The 17,420-nt window shown below is 39.1% G+C and overlaps 1 protein-coding gene and 1 non-coding gene across 2 annotated transcripts in view; one reads left to right on the top strand and one right to left on the bottom strand.

Annotated features, from left to right (window-relative positions):
- Positions 1-17,420, top strand: part of Rasef (RAS and EF-hand domain containing) — a 77,127-nt gene that overhangs the window by 30,680 nt on the left and 29,027 nt on the right. The window contains exons 4-5 of the mRNA XM_028754640.1: positions 12,582-12,677; positions 15,839-15,916. Of these exons, the coding sequence (XP_028610473.1) occupies positions 12,582-12,677; positions 15,839-15,916 (174 nt within the window). The remainder of the gene's footprint in view (positions 1-12,581; positions 12,678-15,838; positions 15,917-17,420) is intronic.
- Positions 5,638-5,744, bottom strand: LOC114610158. Its single transcript, XR_003709649.1, has one exon. It is a non-coding gene; the product is annotated as a U6 spliceosomal RNA (small nuclear RNA).

Below are 17,420 nucleotides of genomic sequence, written 5' to 3' on the forward strand. Positions count from 1 at the left end.
TGATCTCTGTCTCGCTTAATCTTGATGTCCTGCGCACATCCTCTCAATGAGGGTCCGTCCAGAGGGGTCCGTGCCTCGAGCCCCACGTCTGGGTGCCACTTGACCCGACTGGCAGGCCCTAGTTATTCGTGGGGGCGAGGAGGACTGCAACCTGCTATTCTTCAGAAGATATGGTACACTGCTTGAGTTATGGTCTCCTTGCTATTCTTCAGATGATATGGTACACTGCTTTGAGTCTATCTGCAGTTTCCAAGCAGGATCTTGCAGTTGCCAAGCTTCAGGGAACCTTGTGCAGCTGGGAAAAGGTAGGGGGTGAGGGTAAGGGCGAGGATCCTGACTTCTGGCCCATCTGGATTAGAACTTCTAATGGCAGGCATCACGGGTGATTCATTTTTGCCTGGAAAGAAAAAAGAAGGGGATTCTCAGGGAGATTTCTCTTCCCTGGATGTAAATTATTATTCATCGTATTTATGGTTGGGCCTGGCTTTGTGAGTGTATCTATTTTTTTTCATTAATATTTATGGTAGCCGGTTAGCTGTGCCTTCTGTGGTATTGGACAGGCATATCAGTCCTCGGCTCCATAAGGGAACTGGGTCTGGGGCATTCCCTTTACGGGTATGAGGGTCCTTCCCCATATCTGTGGCAAAGTTTTGTTGGTCTTGGTGGTGCCCAAGGTCACCAACATGGTCAGCAAGAGATTTGCCATGAGCTTTCAGCTTAAGAGAGAGAAAAGTGAACAAGGCATGATGGAGAGTATTTCAGGGGGGCTCCTTCTGAGGGGGTACCGTTCCCCCTCTTTTATTTTTAAAGCCAATTTTTCAGAGTTCTTGTAAAATCAGGGCTGAAGCGCCAACAGTTGCTCCTTCTACACTCAGAGAGTCATGAAGACCTTATTTAAGGATATATAAATCTATATTTATAATCTTTTGTCAAAGGACTTTTATAGCACCACTGACAATTAATCAGACTATATGATATATCGATTGGAAATAGCTTTTTCTACTTTTTGTGAGATTACCTCTCTTCTGTCAATTAACTGTTGAGGAAGTTAGGGTTTACCTCTCTCTTGAGAATATTGATCAGAGATTTAAGTTCTTTTGTGGAGAGCTTAAAATAGGATCTTAGCCAATTTGCAACTCCTAGAAACTTTTGAAATTAATTTAAGATAAGTAAACTCCCTTTTTTTAAAAAAATCCTTTATCTGTGTGGGTTTTTTATTGGGTATTATACGTATTTACCTTTCAATGTTATCTCCTTTCTCATTCTCCCCCAAGATCCTTTATCCCATACCCACTCCTCCTAATTTTTGTGATGGTGTGCTCCAAACATCCTCCCAGTCCCATCTCCCTGCTCTCGAATTCCCACACAGTAGGGAATCCAAACTTTCGGGGACCTTGGCCCTCCACTTTCACTGAAGTCTAACAAGGACACCCTCAATTCCCTATACAGGTGTGTGAGTCCCTCCCTTTGTGTTCTCTGGTTTAGACTTTGGGAGTTCTGGTTGAAACTTTTGATACTCCTTCTAGAAAGGACCAACGAATTCATACTTTGGTCTTCCTTCTTCTATGTGAGTTTTATGTGGTCTGTATGTAGGTTCTTAGACATTGTGAGCTTTTGGTCTAATATCCACTTATCAATGAGTGCATACCAAGTATGTTCTTTTGAGATTGGGTCATCTCACTCAAGATGATATTTTCCAGCTCCATCCATTTGCCTAGGAATTTTGTGAACTGATTGTTCTTAATAGATGAGTAGTATTCCATTGTATAAATGTACCACATTTTCTGCATCCATTCTTCTGTCGAAGGGCATCTGGGTTCTTTCCAACTTCTGGCTATTATAAATAAGGCTGCTATGAACATGGTGGAGCATGTGTCCCTGTTGTATAGTGAAACTTCTTTTGGGTATATGCCCAGGAGTGGTATAGCTGGGTCCCCAGGTAACACTATGTTCAGTTTTCTGAGATATCGCCATACTGCCTTCCATAGTGGTTGTACCAGTTTACAATCCCACCAACAGTGCAGGAGTGTTCCTCTTTCTCCACATCCTCGCCAACATGTGCTGTCACCTGTGTTTTTGATCTTAGCCATTCTGACTGGTGTAAGGTGGAATCTCAGTGTTGTTTTCATTTGCATTTCCCTGATGACTAGTGATCCTGAACACTTCTTTAGGTGCTTCTCAACCATTCGAACTTCCTCAGTTGAGAATTCTTTGTTCAGCTCTGTGCTCCATTTTTTAATAGGGTTCTTTGATTGTCTAGAGTCTAATTTCTTCAGTTCTTTGTATACCTTGGATATTAGCCCTTTATCAGATGTAGGGTCGGTGAAGATCTTTTCCCAATCTGTTGGTTGCCGCTCTGTCCTATTGACTGTGTCCTTTGCTTTACAGAAGCTTTGCAGCTTTATGAGGTCCCATTTGTCAATTTTTGTTCTTAGAGCACAGGCCATTGGTGTTCTGTTCAGGAACTTTTTCCCTGTGCCTATGTATTCCAGGCTTTTTCCCAGTTTCTCTTCTATTAGTTTCAGTGTGGCTGGTTTTAGGTGGAGGTCCTTAATCCATTTGGAATTGAGCTTTGTACAAGGAGATAAGTATGGATCAATTTGCTTTTTTCTACATGCTGACAACCAGTTGGACCAGCACCATTTGTTGAAAATGCTATCTTTTTTCCATTCGATGATTTTAGCCCCTTTGTCAAAGATCAAGTGACCATAGGTATGGGGGTTCATTTCTGGGTCTTCTATTCTATTCCACTGATCCTCCTGCCTGTCTCTGTTCCAATACCATGCAGTTTTTATCACTATCGCTTTGTAGTACAGCTTGAAGTCAGGGATGGTGATTCCTCCAGAAGTTCTTTTATTGCTGAGAGTAGTTTTCGCAATCCTGGGTTTTTTGTTATTCCAAATAAATTTTAAGATTGCTCTTTCTATCTCTGAGAAGAATTGAGTGGGAATTTTGATGGGGATTGCATTAAATCTGTAGATGGCTTTTGGCAAAATAGCCATTTTTACTATATTAATCCTTCCAATCCATGAGCATGGGAGATCTTTCCATCTTCTAAGATCTGCTTCGATTTCTTTCTTCAGGGGAATGAAGTTCTTGTCATACAGGTCTTTTACTTGCTTGGTTAGGTTCACACCTAGGTATTTTATATTATCTGTGACTATTTTGAAGGGTGTCATTTCCATAATTTCTTTCTCAGCCAGTTTATCTTTTGAGTAGAGGAAGGCTACTGATTTGCTTGAGTTAATTTTATATCCAGCCACTTTGCTAAAGTTGTTTATCAGGTTTAGGAGTTCTCTGGTGGAAGTTTTGGGGTCACTTAAGTACACTATCATATCATCTGCAAATAGTGAGATTTTGACTTCTTCCTTTCCAATTTGTATCCCTTTGACCTCCTTGTGTTGCCTAATTGCTCTGGCTAGGACTTCCAATACTATATTAAATAAGTAGGGGGAGAGTGGGCAGCCTTGCCTAGTACCTGATCTTAGTGGGATTGCTTCAAGTTTCTCTCCATTTAGTTTAATGCTGGCTACTGGTTTGCTGTATATTGCTTTTACTATGTTTAGGTATGGACCTTGAATTCCTGACCTTTCCAAGACTTTTATCATGAAGGGGTGTTGAATTTTGTCAAATGCTTTCTCAGCATCTAGTGAGATGATCATGTGGTTTTTTTCTTTGAGTTTGTTTATATAATGGATTACATTGATGGATTTCCGAATATTGAACCAACCCTGCATTCCTGGGATGAAGCCAACTTGATCATGATGGATAATTGTTTTGATGTGTTCTTGGATTCGGTTCGCTAGAATTTTATTGAGTAATTTTGAATCAATGTTCATAAGAGAGATCGGCCTGAAGTTCTCTTTCTTTGTTGGGTCTTTGTGTGGCTTAGGTATGAGTGTAATTGTGGCTTCAAAGAATGAGTTGGGTAATGTACCTTCTGTTTCTATTGTGTGGAATAGTTTAAAAAGAATTGGAATTAGGTCTTCCTTGAAGGTCTGATAGAATTCTGCACTAAAACCGTCTGGTCCCGGGCTTTTCTTTGTAGGGAGACTTTTAATGGCTGCTTCTATTTCTTTTGGGGTTATGGGATTGTTTAGATGGTTTATCTGGTCCTGATTTAACATTGGTAACTGGTATTTGTCTAGGAAATTGTCCATTTCATCCAAATTTTCCAATTTTGTTGAATATAGGCTTTTGTAGTAGGATCTGATGATTTTTTTTAATTTCCTCAGTTTCTGTTGTTATGTCACCCTTTTCATTTCTGATTTTATTAATTTGGATACTGTCTCTCTGCCCTCTGATTAGTCTAGCTAAGGGTTTATCTATCTTATTGATTTTCTCAAAGAACCAGCTCCTAGTTTTATTGATTCTTTGGATAGTTCTTTTTGTTTCTATTTGGTTGATTTCAGCCCTGAGTTTGATTATTTCCTGCCGTCTACTCCTCTTGGGTGTATTAGCTTCTTTTTGTTCTAGGTCTTTCAGGTGCTCTGTCTCGCTGTTAGTGTATGCTCCCTCCAGTTTCTTTTTGTAGGCACTTAGAGCTATGAATTTTCCTCTTAGCACTGCTTTCATTGTATCCCATAGATTTTGGTATGATGTGTCATCATTTTCATTAAATTCTAAAAAGTTTTTAATTTCCTTCTTTATTTCTTCCCTTACCTGATTATCAAGGAGTAGGGTGTTGTTCAATTTCCATATGAATGTGGGCTTTCCATTCTCTTTGTCATTTTTGAAGACCAGCCTTAGACCATGGTGATCTGACAGGATGCAGGGAATTATTTCAATTTTCTTATATCTGTTGAGGCCTGTCTTGTGCCCAATTATATGGTCTATTTTGGAGAAGGTACCATGAGGTGCTGAGAAAAAGGTATATTCTTTTGCTTTAGGGTGAAATGTTCTATAGATATCTGTTAAGTCCATTTGGTTCATAACTTCTGTGAGTTTTACTGTATCTCTATTTAGTTTCTGTTTCCATGATTTATCCATTGCTGAGAGTGGGGTGTTGAAGTCTCCCACTATTATTATGTGAGGTGCAATGTGTGTTTTGAGCTTTAGTAAGGTTTCTTTTATGTAAGTCGACGCTCTTGTATTTGGTGCATAGATATTCAGAATTGAGAGTTCATGTTGGTTGACTTTTCCTTTGACAAGTATGAAATGCCCTTCCTTATCCTTTTTGATAGTTTTAAGTTGAAAGTCGATTTTATTCGATATTAGGATGGCTACTCCCGCTTGTTTCTTAGGACCATTTGCTTGAAAAATTGTTTTCCAACCTTTTACTCTAAGGTAGTGTCTGTCTTTGTCACTGAGGTGGGTTTCCTGTAAGCAGCAAAAAGCTGGGTCCTGTTTGCGTATCCAGTCCATTAGCCTATGCCTTTTTATTGGGGAATTGAGTCCATTGATGTTAAGAGATATTAAGGAGAGGGTGTTGTTGCTTCCTGTCATTTTTGCTAATAATGGAGACATCGTTTGTGTGGTTATCTTCTTTTGGGTTTGATGGAAAAGGATTATTTTGTTGCTCTTTCTAGGGTATGATTGCCCTCCTTGTATTGGATCTTTCCTGCTATTATCCTTTGTAGAGCTGGATTTGTGGGAAGATACTGTGCAAATTCAGTTTTGTCATGGAATATCTTAGTTAAAAATATGGAACGCTTCACGAATTTGCGTGTCATCCTTGCGCAGGGGCCATGCTAATCTTCTCTGTATCGTTCCAATTTTAGTATATGTGCTGCCGAAGCGAGCACGGTACTGTTATTCTTATGTGGTTGCAATTCCCTTCATCTCCTTCAGTCCTTCCCCTAAATCTTCCATTGGGGTCTCCAGGCTCTGTCCGATGGTTGGCTGTGAATTTCTGCATCTATCTTAGTCAGGTGCTGTCAGAACCTTTCAGAAGACAGCAATACCAGGCTCCTGTTTGCAAGCACTTCTTGGCATGAGCACTAGTATTGGGGTTTGGTGTCTGTGGATGGGATGGATCCCAAGGTGGGGCAGCCTCTGGATGGCCTTTCCTTCAGTCTGTGCTCCATTTTTTTGATGCTGCATTTCCTTAGACAGGGTCAGTTCTGGGTGAAAATTTTTGAGGTTGGTGGGTGGCCCCATCCCTCCACTGTGGGCCATAATGGAGGTTCTTTCTCCCTGCTCTTAGGTATTTCAGCTAATGTCAACCCCATTGGGTCCCAGGAACTTCTTACCATTCTGGCATCTGGGACTTTCTAGTAGTTCTCCAATGCCCCACCCACATTGCTACTTATTTCTATTAGGTCTCCTAGCCCTCTGGACTTCTCTCCTATCTCTTCCCATATCTGATCCTGCCTTCCATTTTTCTTTCTCCTCCTCTCCTCTCCCACCCAGGTGTTTTCCACTTCTCTGCCTCCCATGATTATTTTGTTGTCCTTCTAAGTGGGAATGAAGATTCCATAAATCATTGGTATGAGTTTCTTATTGATAGAAAAGTGAGATTAATATTGTTATTCTCATAAGCACTGTGCCTATATAACACATTTAGGAATACAAGGCTTAGACCCAGTCCTTATTTAATTTTGTTAATTGATTTGAGATGGTTAGCCTGTAAGTTAAGGGCCTATAGCAAATTCATGGCTCTGAGTTTACTGTTAGGTTGTTTTCTAGATTTTAATTAGAAATAGCTGAAAGGAGTTAGTGGACAACAGTCCAGATTTGGTTTTAAAAGACATCAGAAGTCCATAGAGTTGACGTTACAAACATTCCTGTATAAATGTTCATTTTGATTAGAGACCTGTCTGCTCCTTACAGCTTCTCTGTCTTGGATTCTAAGAAGAAGTTGAGCATCTTTGGAGTTACTCCAGTTGAGACACATTTGCAGAATAGTCAACTGATTATATCTGCCAAGATAGAGTAATCAGCCCTTAATATTTCTGCATTACTAGGTCTGTCAGATGATCCTGGGCAAGAAGGCTGAAGATTGGATGCTCCAGCGTTTTGAAGTATAGGGACTGTCCAAGTGGTCTCTATATATTGGCTAAGTTTTAGAAGCTATGCTTTGTGCTTACCACAATTTCGGTTAATTCAGTCATTCTGGATTTCTGATGGGGTTGAAGACTTACAGTCTCACAGCCAACCCAGGCTATTTATGTTGAGAGGATAATTTTCAGCTGTCATTCATTCTAAAGACAGGAAAAAGGCCAGGTTCAGAATTAAGTCTTTTAGTTAGGAAAGATGACAGAAGTTCTATTTAGTTAACAAAAACGATGGACTGGGTGTTAGGTCTATATTGTACTTTAACAGTTATAATACGGTAATATAGTTGTGTTCAATTTATATCTGGGAGAAAAGACTCTTTTAATTGAACAGAAAGGGGGAAGTGTTGTGGATATTACTGGCCGTGTATTTTGATTCTAATTTCCCTTTCCTGTGAAGGGCTGCAGAGGAGGAGTGAGTCATTATACAGGTGAATTCTAGTGAACCTTCTGCCCATCTCAATTTGTAAAATAAAGGCTGGAGCCAGTGATTGGGCAGAAGAAGGGGAGGTAGAGAAATAAAGGTTGGTGGGAGAGAGCAGAGAAAGGAGGAGAAGCAGAGGAGAGAGAAGACAACAGAGGACGACAGAGGAGGATGACTGGGAAGCAGGAGGTAGAAAGACAAAAGTAGGGGCTGGAAAACCTTTAAGTTATAAGGGTTTCACAGCTGGGGAATAGAGTAGTGAAGTGGTGAATCTGGCTAATCTAGGCTTGCAGAATATAACCATAATTACTGAGTTGTGTTTTCATTGACCGGTCCTATTAGGGTTGGAGATTTACGGCAACAGGCTTCTACCTGTTTACCCTTGTTTTCTTGTATATCTTTAAGGGAGTTATTTATATCCTCCTCAAGGTCCACTATCATCTTCATGAGATAAGATTTTAGGTCAGAATCTTGCTTTCAGGTGTGTTAGGGTATTCAGAGCTTGCTGTGGTAGAAGAACTGGGTTCTGATGGTACCAAGTGGCATGGGTTTCTGTTGCTTATGTTATTGTGCTTACCTCTTTCCGTGTGGTTATCTCCGGTGTTAAGTGACCTTGCTATCTCTTCCTGGAGCCTGTCACTCTTGTACACCTAGTTATGATCAACCTCATTGAGACAGGGTGTCTCTGGGTGTGGGAAGGGACTAGGAACTCAGGATTTGCAAGCCTGGTTATGACAGACTTCCTGGGAATCAAGCTGTTTTTGGATGTAGGCATGGGGGGAGTACTGGTGCACCTCATCTGCCCCCAGGAACAGTTCTGGACCAGAAGAGTGATGTCTTTGGCAGGATGGATAGGTCCTATCAATTCTGGGTTCCATGGGGGTCCCAGTTATGCTAGGTATTGGGGTGGGGAGTTACCACCTGGGAGTCTGATTATAATGTATCCCTTGGGAGTCAACCTGTCTATGGGTGTGGGCAAAGGGGGAAGGCTGAAGCACCTGATATGCCCCTGGACACAGTTGTGACTGCATAGAAAATTTTAATTTGATGTCCTTTCAATTTGTGTTTAAAAAAAGATAGGACAATTATGCTGGTTGTGCCTTTCTAAGTCCTGAGACAACACAGTATGTAGGAATTCAATAGAGCCCATAGATGTGCTATATTTTTTGTCAGTAATATTTAACTGATTTATTGGTGTGTTGTGATCTTAGCACAGTGTTACAGTCTTAGAGCCTGCACTTCAAGATGATGTGTGAAACTTTTTTTTAAATATTTTTTATTGGATATTTTATGTACATTTCAGATGTTATCCTCTTATCCCATTCCCCTTCCCGCCCATGAACCCCGTATTTCATCCCCCTTCCTCCTGCTTCTATGAGGATGTGCCCCACCTAACCCCCCACTCCCACATCCCCACCCTCGAATCCCCCACACTTGGTGTCCAACCTTCATAGGACCAAGGATTTCCTCTCCCACCTATGCCCAACAGGGCCATCCTACCCTACATATACAGCTGGAGCCATGGGTTCCTCCCTATGTGCTTCCAGGCTGGTGGTTTGGACCCTGGGAGCTCTGGTGGGTTGGTATTGTTGCTCTCCTCATGGGGCCACAGACTCTTTCAGCTCCTTCAGTCTTCTCTCTAACTCCTCCATTGGGAACCCCTTGATCAGTTCAATGGGTAGCTCTGAGCATTCTTCTCTGAATATGTCAGACTCTGGCAGACCTCTAAGGAGACAGTTATATCAGGCTCCTGTCAGCATGCACTTCCTGGCATCCACTTCAGCATCTACCTTTAGTGACTGCACAAGGGATGGATACCCAGGTGGAATCCAGATTGCCTCTCCTTCAGTTCCTGTCCCACACTTTGTCTCCATATTTGCTCCCTTGAGTATTTTGTTACTACTTCTAAGAAGGATTGAAGCACCCACACTTGGTCTTTCCTCTTCATGAGCTTCATGTGGTCTGTGAGTTGCATCTTGGGTCTTGCAAGCTTTTGGGCTAATATCCAATAATCAGTGAGTGAATACCAAATATCATGTGTATTCTTTTGTGACTGGGTTACCTCACTCAGGATGATATTTCTAGTTCCATCCATTTACCTAAGAATTTCTAGAATTCATTGTTTTTAATAGCTGAGTAATACTCCATTGTATAAGTGTACCACATTTTTTGTATCCATTTCTCTGTTGAGGGACACATGGGTTCTTTCCATATTCTGGCTATTATAAATAAGACTGCTATGAACATAGTGGAGCATATGTCCTTGTTATATGTTGGAGCATCTTCTGGCTATAAGCCCAGGAATGGTATAGCTGGGTCCTCAGGTAATGCTATGTCCAATTTTCTGAGGAACTGCCAGACTGATTTCCAGAGTGGTTGCACCATCTTGCAATCCCACCAACAATGGAGGAGTGTTCCTCTTTCTCCACATTCTTGCCAGCATCTACTATCACCTGAGTTTTTAATCTTAGCCATTCTGACTGGTGTGAGGTGGAATCTCAGGGTTGTTTTGATTTGCATTTCCCTATGACTAAGGATGCTGAACATGTCTTTAGGTGCTTCTCAGCCATTCAAATTTCCTCAGTTGAGAATTCTTTGTTTAGCTCTGTACCCAAATTTTTAATAGGGTTATTTGGTAGTCTGGAGTCTAATTTTTTGAGTTCTTTGTATAAATTGGATATTAGCCCTCTATTGGATGTAGGATTGGTAAAGATCTTTTCCCAATCTGTTGGTTGCTGTTTTGTCCTATTGACAGTGTCCTTTGCCTTACAGAAACTTTGCAGTTTTATGAAGTTCCATTTGTCAATTCTTGATCTTAGAGCATAAGCTACTGGTGTTCTGTTCAGGAACTTTTCTCCTGTGCCCAAGTATTCGAGGTTCTTCCCCACCTTCTCTTCTATTAGTTTCAGTGTATCTGGATTTATGTGGAGGTCCTTTATCCACTTAGATTTGAGCTTTGTACAAGGAGATAAGAATGGATTGATTTTCATTCTTCTACATGTTGTCCTCCAGTTGAACCAGCACCATTTGTTAAAAATGCTGTCCTTTTTCTACTGGACAGTTTTAGCTCCTTCATCAAAGATCAAGTGACTATAGGTGTGTGGGTTCATTTCTGGGTCTTCAATTCTATTCCATTGATCTTCCTGCCTGTCTCTGTACCAACACCATGGAGTTTTTATCACTATTGCTCTGTAGCAAAGCTTGAGGTCAGGAATGGTGATTCCTCCAGAAGTTCTTTTATTGTTGAGAATAGTTTTTGCTATCTTGGGTTTTTTGTTATTCCAAATGAATTTGAGAATTTCTCTATCTAACTCTGTGAAGAATTGAGTTGGGGTTTATTGGAGATTGCATTGAATCTGTAGATTGCTTTTGGCAAGATGGCCATATTTACTATATTAATCCTGCCAATCCATGAGCATGGGAGATCTTTCCATCTTCTGAGATCTTTTTCGATTTCTTTCTTCAGAGACTTGAAGTTCTTGTCATATAGATCTTTCACATGCTTGATTAGATTCACCCCAAGGTATTTTATATTATTTGTGACTATTGTGAAGGTTGTAATTTTCCTAATTTCTTGTAGAGGAAGGCTATTGATGTGTTTGGGTTGACTTTGCTGAAGGTTTTTTTTTTTTTTTTTTTTTTTAAATCAGGTTTAGGAGTTCTCTGGTGGAAGTAGTTTTGCGGTCACTTAAGTATACTATCATCTGCAAATAGTGATATATTTTGACTTCTTCCTTTCCTATTTGTATCCTTTTGATATCTTTTTGTTGTGTAATTGCTCTGGCTAGTACTATATTGAATAGGTAGGGTGAGAGTGGGTCAGCCTTGTCTAGTCCCTGATCTTAGTACAATTGCTTCAAGGTTTTCTCCATTTAGTTTGATGTTGGCTACTGGTTTGCTGTATATTGCTTTTACTATGTTTAAGTACAGGCCTTGAATTCCTGATCTTTCCAAGACTTTTACTATGAAGGGATGTTGAATTTTGTCAAATGCTTTCTCAGCATCTAGTGAGATGATCATGTGATTTTTTCCTTTGAATTTGTTTATATATAGTGGATTACATTGATGGATTTCTGAATATTGAACCATCCCTGCATTCCTGGGCCAAAGCCTACTTGATCATGATGGATGATTGTTTCGATGTGTTCTTGGATTCGGTTTTCTTGCAATTCTTTAAGGGATTTTTGTGTTTCCTCTTTAGGGCTTCTACCTGTTTACCCGTGTTTGCTTGTACTTCTTTAAGGGAGTTATTTATATCCTTCTTAAAGTCCTGTATCATCATAATGAGAAGTGATTTTAATTCTGAATCTTGCTATTCCAGTGTGATGTGGTATCCACGACTTACTATGGTGGAAGAACTGGGTTCTGATGATGCCAAGTAACTTTGGTTTCGATTGCTTATGTTCTTGTGCTTGCCTTTTGCCATCTGATTAACTCTAGTGCTACTGGCACTCACTGATTCTGACTGGAACCTGTCTTTCCAGTTATCTTGCTTGTGTCAGAACTCCTCAGAGTCCAGATGTTTCCATGATCCTGTGATCTTGAGCTTTTAGTTGGAAGAATTCCTGGTACTAGGGCCACCTCTGGGATCCTGAAATCTTGCTGCTGAGTGCAGTGGCTCCTCTAGGATGTCTCAGGATATGTTGTCTTCACAGCAGCAGACCTGCTAGGTGTCTACCCCAGCCAAAATGACCAAGCGAGGGGCAGAAGTGGAGTTGTATTCCAGAGGCATGGGGTTTGGGTGGCTGATGAGTCCTGAGCGATCCAAGCTCCCAGTTGTAGCTCTGGGGCATAGGGTATTGAGGGAGGGTTCTTATCCACTGCTCTGAGTATAATGGCTCCTCTAGGATGTTTTAGGATATGGTGTCTTCACAGGAACAGACCAGCTAGGTGTCTGCCCCACCCAAAAGGACCAAGCGAGGGATGGAAGGACAATGTGTGAATCTTGATATTCTAAATTTCTTCCAGTTTAGTAGGTTTCAAGTCCAGCACTGGTGTACTCCAGAGACTTTCTCACATTCTTCTGCTACCTAGCCTTACTGTTCTCATTTAGGAGGATTTTGGTCAGTTTAGCTTGATACAAAATGCTTCATGTTAATGTGGGGTTGAAGGACATTTACGAGCAGAAAGTACTTACATGGTGCTTTTTATTTTCCTCCTAGGAAAAACGCAAAGCTGAGGAAGCTCTCACTGACCTCAGACGTCAGTACGAAACAGAAGTAGGAGACTTACAGGTCACCATTAAAAGGTTAAAAAAGGTGTGTATGTGGTATCTAGATGTTCTAGAAACAGCCTTAGTATCTCATTCATTGAAACTGGAAAAAATTTTGAATTATATTGAAGTAGAAGAATGACATTTCTAAGTTGGTCCAACTCCTTGAGAGACTTATTTTTAAAGGCCCAACTGACTTTTAACATGGGAAAAATAAAATGCCTTATCCTTGAACATTTATCATTCCTGTGACTTTAGTTTATATTTACTAAACGCTTTGAGTCAATCCTCTGTTTCTAGTAGAAAGTCTGTTCTTTACTGAAAGATTGTCTGCATAAGCCAGGAATCCTTGTATTCCTCTTCCCACCTGACTTCAAGCTGTGTAGCAGATAATTAGTAAATATTAAGTGAAATAAAAAAATGTTCTTTTAAGTAGAAAGTTCTGTGTCTAGCAATCACCTGATCACTGAGAGGCAAGAAAAAAATTGTAGAAATATGAGCAAAAGCATGCTTAAGCACTGGCATTCTCTCTCTTTGTTCCAATGAACAGTTTCTTTGTGATCTGTGATTTGCTAACACACGTTTAAAAGTGACTCTGGAGTGAGGCAGCAGGATAGGGAAGACTTGGAGGCCTTACCTGCCTTGGAGCAGATGTTTATAGTATAATTGATATTGTGCTATCAAATTGACATCTTCATATACAGAAACAACAACAACAACAAACCCTCTTACTCACACTACAAGCTGCTGTGTCAGGGTTAAGCTTGCATCTTACATGTGGTTGTTTCCATAAGTACTGCAAATAGCTTTAGACTTCATACTCATCAAAAGAAAAAAAGAAAAACACCAAGAGAATGTCTCAATTCTGAGCATCTATGCCCCAAATGCTAGGGCACCATCATTCATAAAAAGAAACTTTTCTAAATCTCAAAACGCACATTAAACCCCACACAATAATAGTGGGAGACTTCAACACCCCACTCTCACCAATGGACATTGAAACAGAAACTAAACAAAGACACAATGAAACTAAAACACAGTTTTAATAATGAATTTTCCCTACCTAACCATAGTAATTTATATTTTATCAATTATAGTTTATTAAGATCATTCCCATAATTTGAAAATGTTAAATATGAGCAGAAAATGTTAAATAATTCTGAGGATCTTATTAAATGGCTATGTTTTACAAATGAAGTCTATGTTTCAGAGATGGAAAATGACCTGCTCCAACTTAAAGAGACACTCGGTAACCAAAGAAGTATGTACTTTCTTGTCTGTACTAGACAGCTTGCCCGACTGATATGTTTGTGGCATAAAACAGTAAAAAGATTTATAGGAGAGAGTTCTAAGGGTTCTCAAAAATTATAAAGTATTGTTTACAAATTATTGTGACTGTCACTATTTTTTTATAACACATTCTGATAGTCTTGAGTTATTTTTTTATAATTTTTCTCCTGTGAAGTCATAAAACATCTCTTTTTGAAAAAAATACATCACAATATACAATTTTAAATTCAGTTTATACTGCACATGTATAATAACAAAAACAGCACAGAGGTGGCATTTAGAAGGACACACAGGTGAATGGACTAAAATGTCCAGAAGTAGATCCACAAAGCCACAGCTGTCTGATTCTCATAAAGGTGCTAATACTGAAGAACTCACAGGTTGATACTCACATGTAGAAGGCTGTAGCCAGATCTGCTGTCTCTTGCTCTAAAGGAGAGTCAATTTTAAAGTGTACACGAAAAGAACGTTTTCTCTGTCTATGAAAGGATACAGCAGAAAGCATTGTCTGGAAAATGAGACAATCCTTACTGGACACAAAACCTGATTAATATTCCTCTGTTAGTCATGGTTAGCCACATGCCAGTCATGTCACACAATACTTTCTGGCAAGATGAAGGCAGCTTATAGTTAAAGCACATGAGAATAACAAAATGTGGTAAGCATTTTGGCTAGTGTAGTAAGAACCTCCTGTTTGAGGTTACCTGTAAACACATCCTCACAGATCTGGATATTACTTCTTGGTAGTCAAATCTTTGTTTTTGTTTCCAATGCTAAGGTTTGAATGCTAGGGTTTGATCATTTTCTTAGATATAATAAGAAAATGTTGTACTTTGGTCAGCTTTCTTTAGACATTTCTTTTGAGACTTAGCCTTGATCTATTTAACTATAGTCTTGATCTGCTTGATCTTGAATTCACTGTGTAACCAAGGCTGGCTCCAGACTTACCAATCTTTCTGCCTATGCCTCATCTTGATTAATAGTTGATATGAAATTGATTGCCCAGACTCATGGGAAAGTTATTTTTGCAGTGGATCTTCTTGAACTCTAGTATGAATGTATCAGGTAGCAAACAGATCTCATGTGTGCAGCTTTATAGTTTCTCTCTGTGACTGTTTAGCTACACATCATGTTTAGTTATTACTGATTTCAGTTATTTTTGCAAACATTTCTTAAGTTCATCATGAAGAAAACAGGTGAGTCTGGCATTAACACTTTTCTTAAATTTTAATTCTAGCATGCATCTGTCTTCCTAGTACTTGAGAGGTGCTAGGTCAGCAGTTTAAAGCAAAATTGTGGCTAGACTCTGGATTACGAGACTGTATCTACCAAACCAAGGTGGCAACAAAAAATTTATACACTTTAACAGAAAGTAAGATATTACAAAGATTAAAAAGTAAAAGACAAAATGTTAAGCAGAGATGTGTTGTAAGCTATTTGATGACATTGTGAACCCCAAGATTGTGTACTGGACAAACCTTGTGGTGTGGCTCAGCCCTCGCACACACCTTTCGCCCAAGACCTTTCTGTTTATTGTAAACAGGTTGTTGTAGTGTGATCATCCATAGCACACACCCTTAAGTCTTCATTTAGCTAATTTGGGATTTTGTTTTAATATACAATAGACAGGATAAAAAATAATGCACACATTCCTTTAGCAAATAAGGAAAGAAAGAATTGCTTTATAATGCTTTTCCAGTATTTTAAAGAAAATAGATTCAATAATAAAAGTCCCCCTTCAAATGTTTGTATTATTTAAAACAAATGTTTTAATATTAAAGATTTTATGTCATTTAATGATTTATAAAGTCATAAAGTATTAAAAATTGAAAATGGCTAGAATTTCCAGATTCATATCTAAAAATATCTCTAATCCTCACCAAAGCACTTCTAAATGAGTTTTGTTTCCTTTTTCAGCTTGAAGAGCAGTCAAGACAAATAAGTCAAAAGCAAGATGTGACTGCTTTAAAGAAACAAATTTATGATTTAACAATGGTAAGAATCATGCTTCACTAGAAGAAATTTATTTCCTGTTAGACAGTGTCTTACTTCCCTTCTATAGGGATGATAAAGCAACATGACCCCAAACAACTTGGGGAGAAAAGTTTACTCCATCTTCCAGCTCTCAGATTATAATCAGCAGGAAAAATCAGGGCAGGAAGAGAAGCGGAAGCTGATGAGGAACCCTGCTTCTTGGCTTGCTCCTGTAACTTTCCTTCTTATATAACCCAGGTCCACCTGTCCGGAGGTGATAGCACCCACAGTGGAAACTTTACTATCGATTATTACTCAAGAAAATGCCCAATAGACTTGTCTATAAGTCAGTCTTATGGAGATGTTTTTTCAATTGAGATTTCCTCTTCTAAATGACTCTAACTTGTATCAAGTTGACAAAAATGTAGCTTAACACAAGACAACATGCCCATGCTTGTAGTGTTTATTGTTTTTTGTGTTTCAGGAATAAAGGCTTAAAGAGAAACTGATACTATAATTATAAAAATTCTTTGCAAATATTTGAGTCACTGTATTATAAGTTTTTCCCTGCAATTATGTACCATATGCATGGTTTTATTATTTTTTTATATTTATTTACTTAAAGTGATGTATACTGGTGTTGAAAACTAGCTTATGTGGTTAACACTGCATTTGTATGTGTGACTTCCCCTGCCTTCAGCCTTTCTCTATGATCTTTTAAAAAATTCTGTTCCTATGTTTATAGTTCCTTTCTCTGTTGTAAACATCAATGGCATTTACCTTTGCTAAGTTATTTTACTTGTTTTGATTTTAGATTAATCTCAAAAATTAAAAGTGCTTTGTATACTCTGGCTCTTGAGTTGGCATTGCATGACTTTCTATCTAATCAGCATTATTCAATTTGGGAGAAATCTGCCCTAGCCTCACAGTCTGAGCCATTCCTGATGCTATTGCACTGTAGTTGGCTTTACATTTGGATCATGACTTTCATGAAGAATTGCTGCTTTCTTGGCTTTTTCTGATTGTGTTTTTTGGTTTCTTGATTTTAAAAAAGATTGTTTAAATAGGGTTACTGTTGCTGTGATGAAACACTGTGTTCAAAATCAACTTGGAGAGGGTTTACTTTAGTCACAGTTCCATTTTACAGTTCATCAGTAGCACTGAAGGCAGGAACTCAAGTAGGGCAGGAACCTGGAAACAGAAGCTGATGTTGAAGCCATGAGATGGTGCTGCTTAGTGATTTGATGCCTCTGGATTATTCAACCTGTTTTTTTTTTTAATAGTGCCCAGGACTTCACCTCAGAAAAAAAACCTACCTGCAATGTTCTGAGTCCTTCCATATCAATCTAATTAAGAAAATGCTGTATAGACTTGCTTATAGCAAGATCCAGAAACTCCAGCTTGGATTAAGTTGATATGAAACTAGGTAGCACAAAGATACTCAACCATCTTTGTTATGCCACTACGACTATAAAAATGCTTTATTTTCTCCTGACAATATTAATTGTAAAGGTTATGAAATGAC

The sequence above is a fragment of the Grammomys surdaster genome, unplaced genomic scaffold (assembly GCF_004785775.1).
Source record: "Grammomys surdaster isolate TR1022 unplaced genomic scaffold, NIH_TR_1.0 126029, whole genome shotgun sequence".
NCBI classification, from domain to species: Eukaryota; Metazoa; Chordata; class Mammalia; order Rodentia; family Muridae; genus Grammomys; species Grammomys surdaster.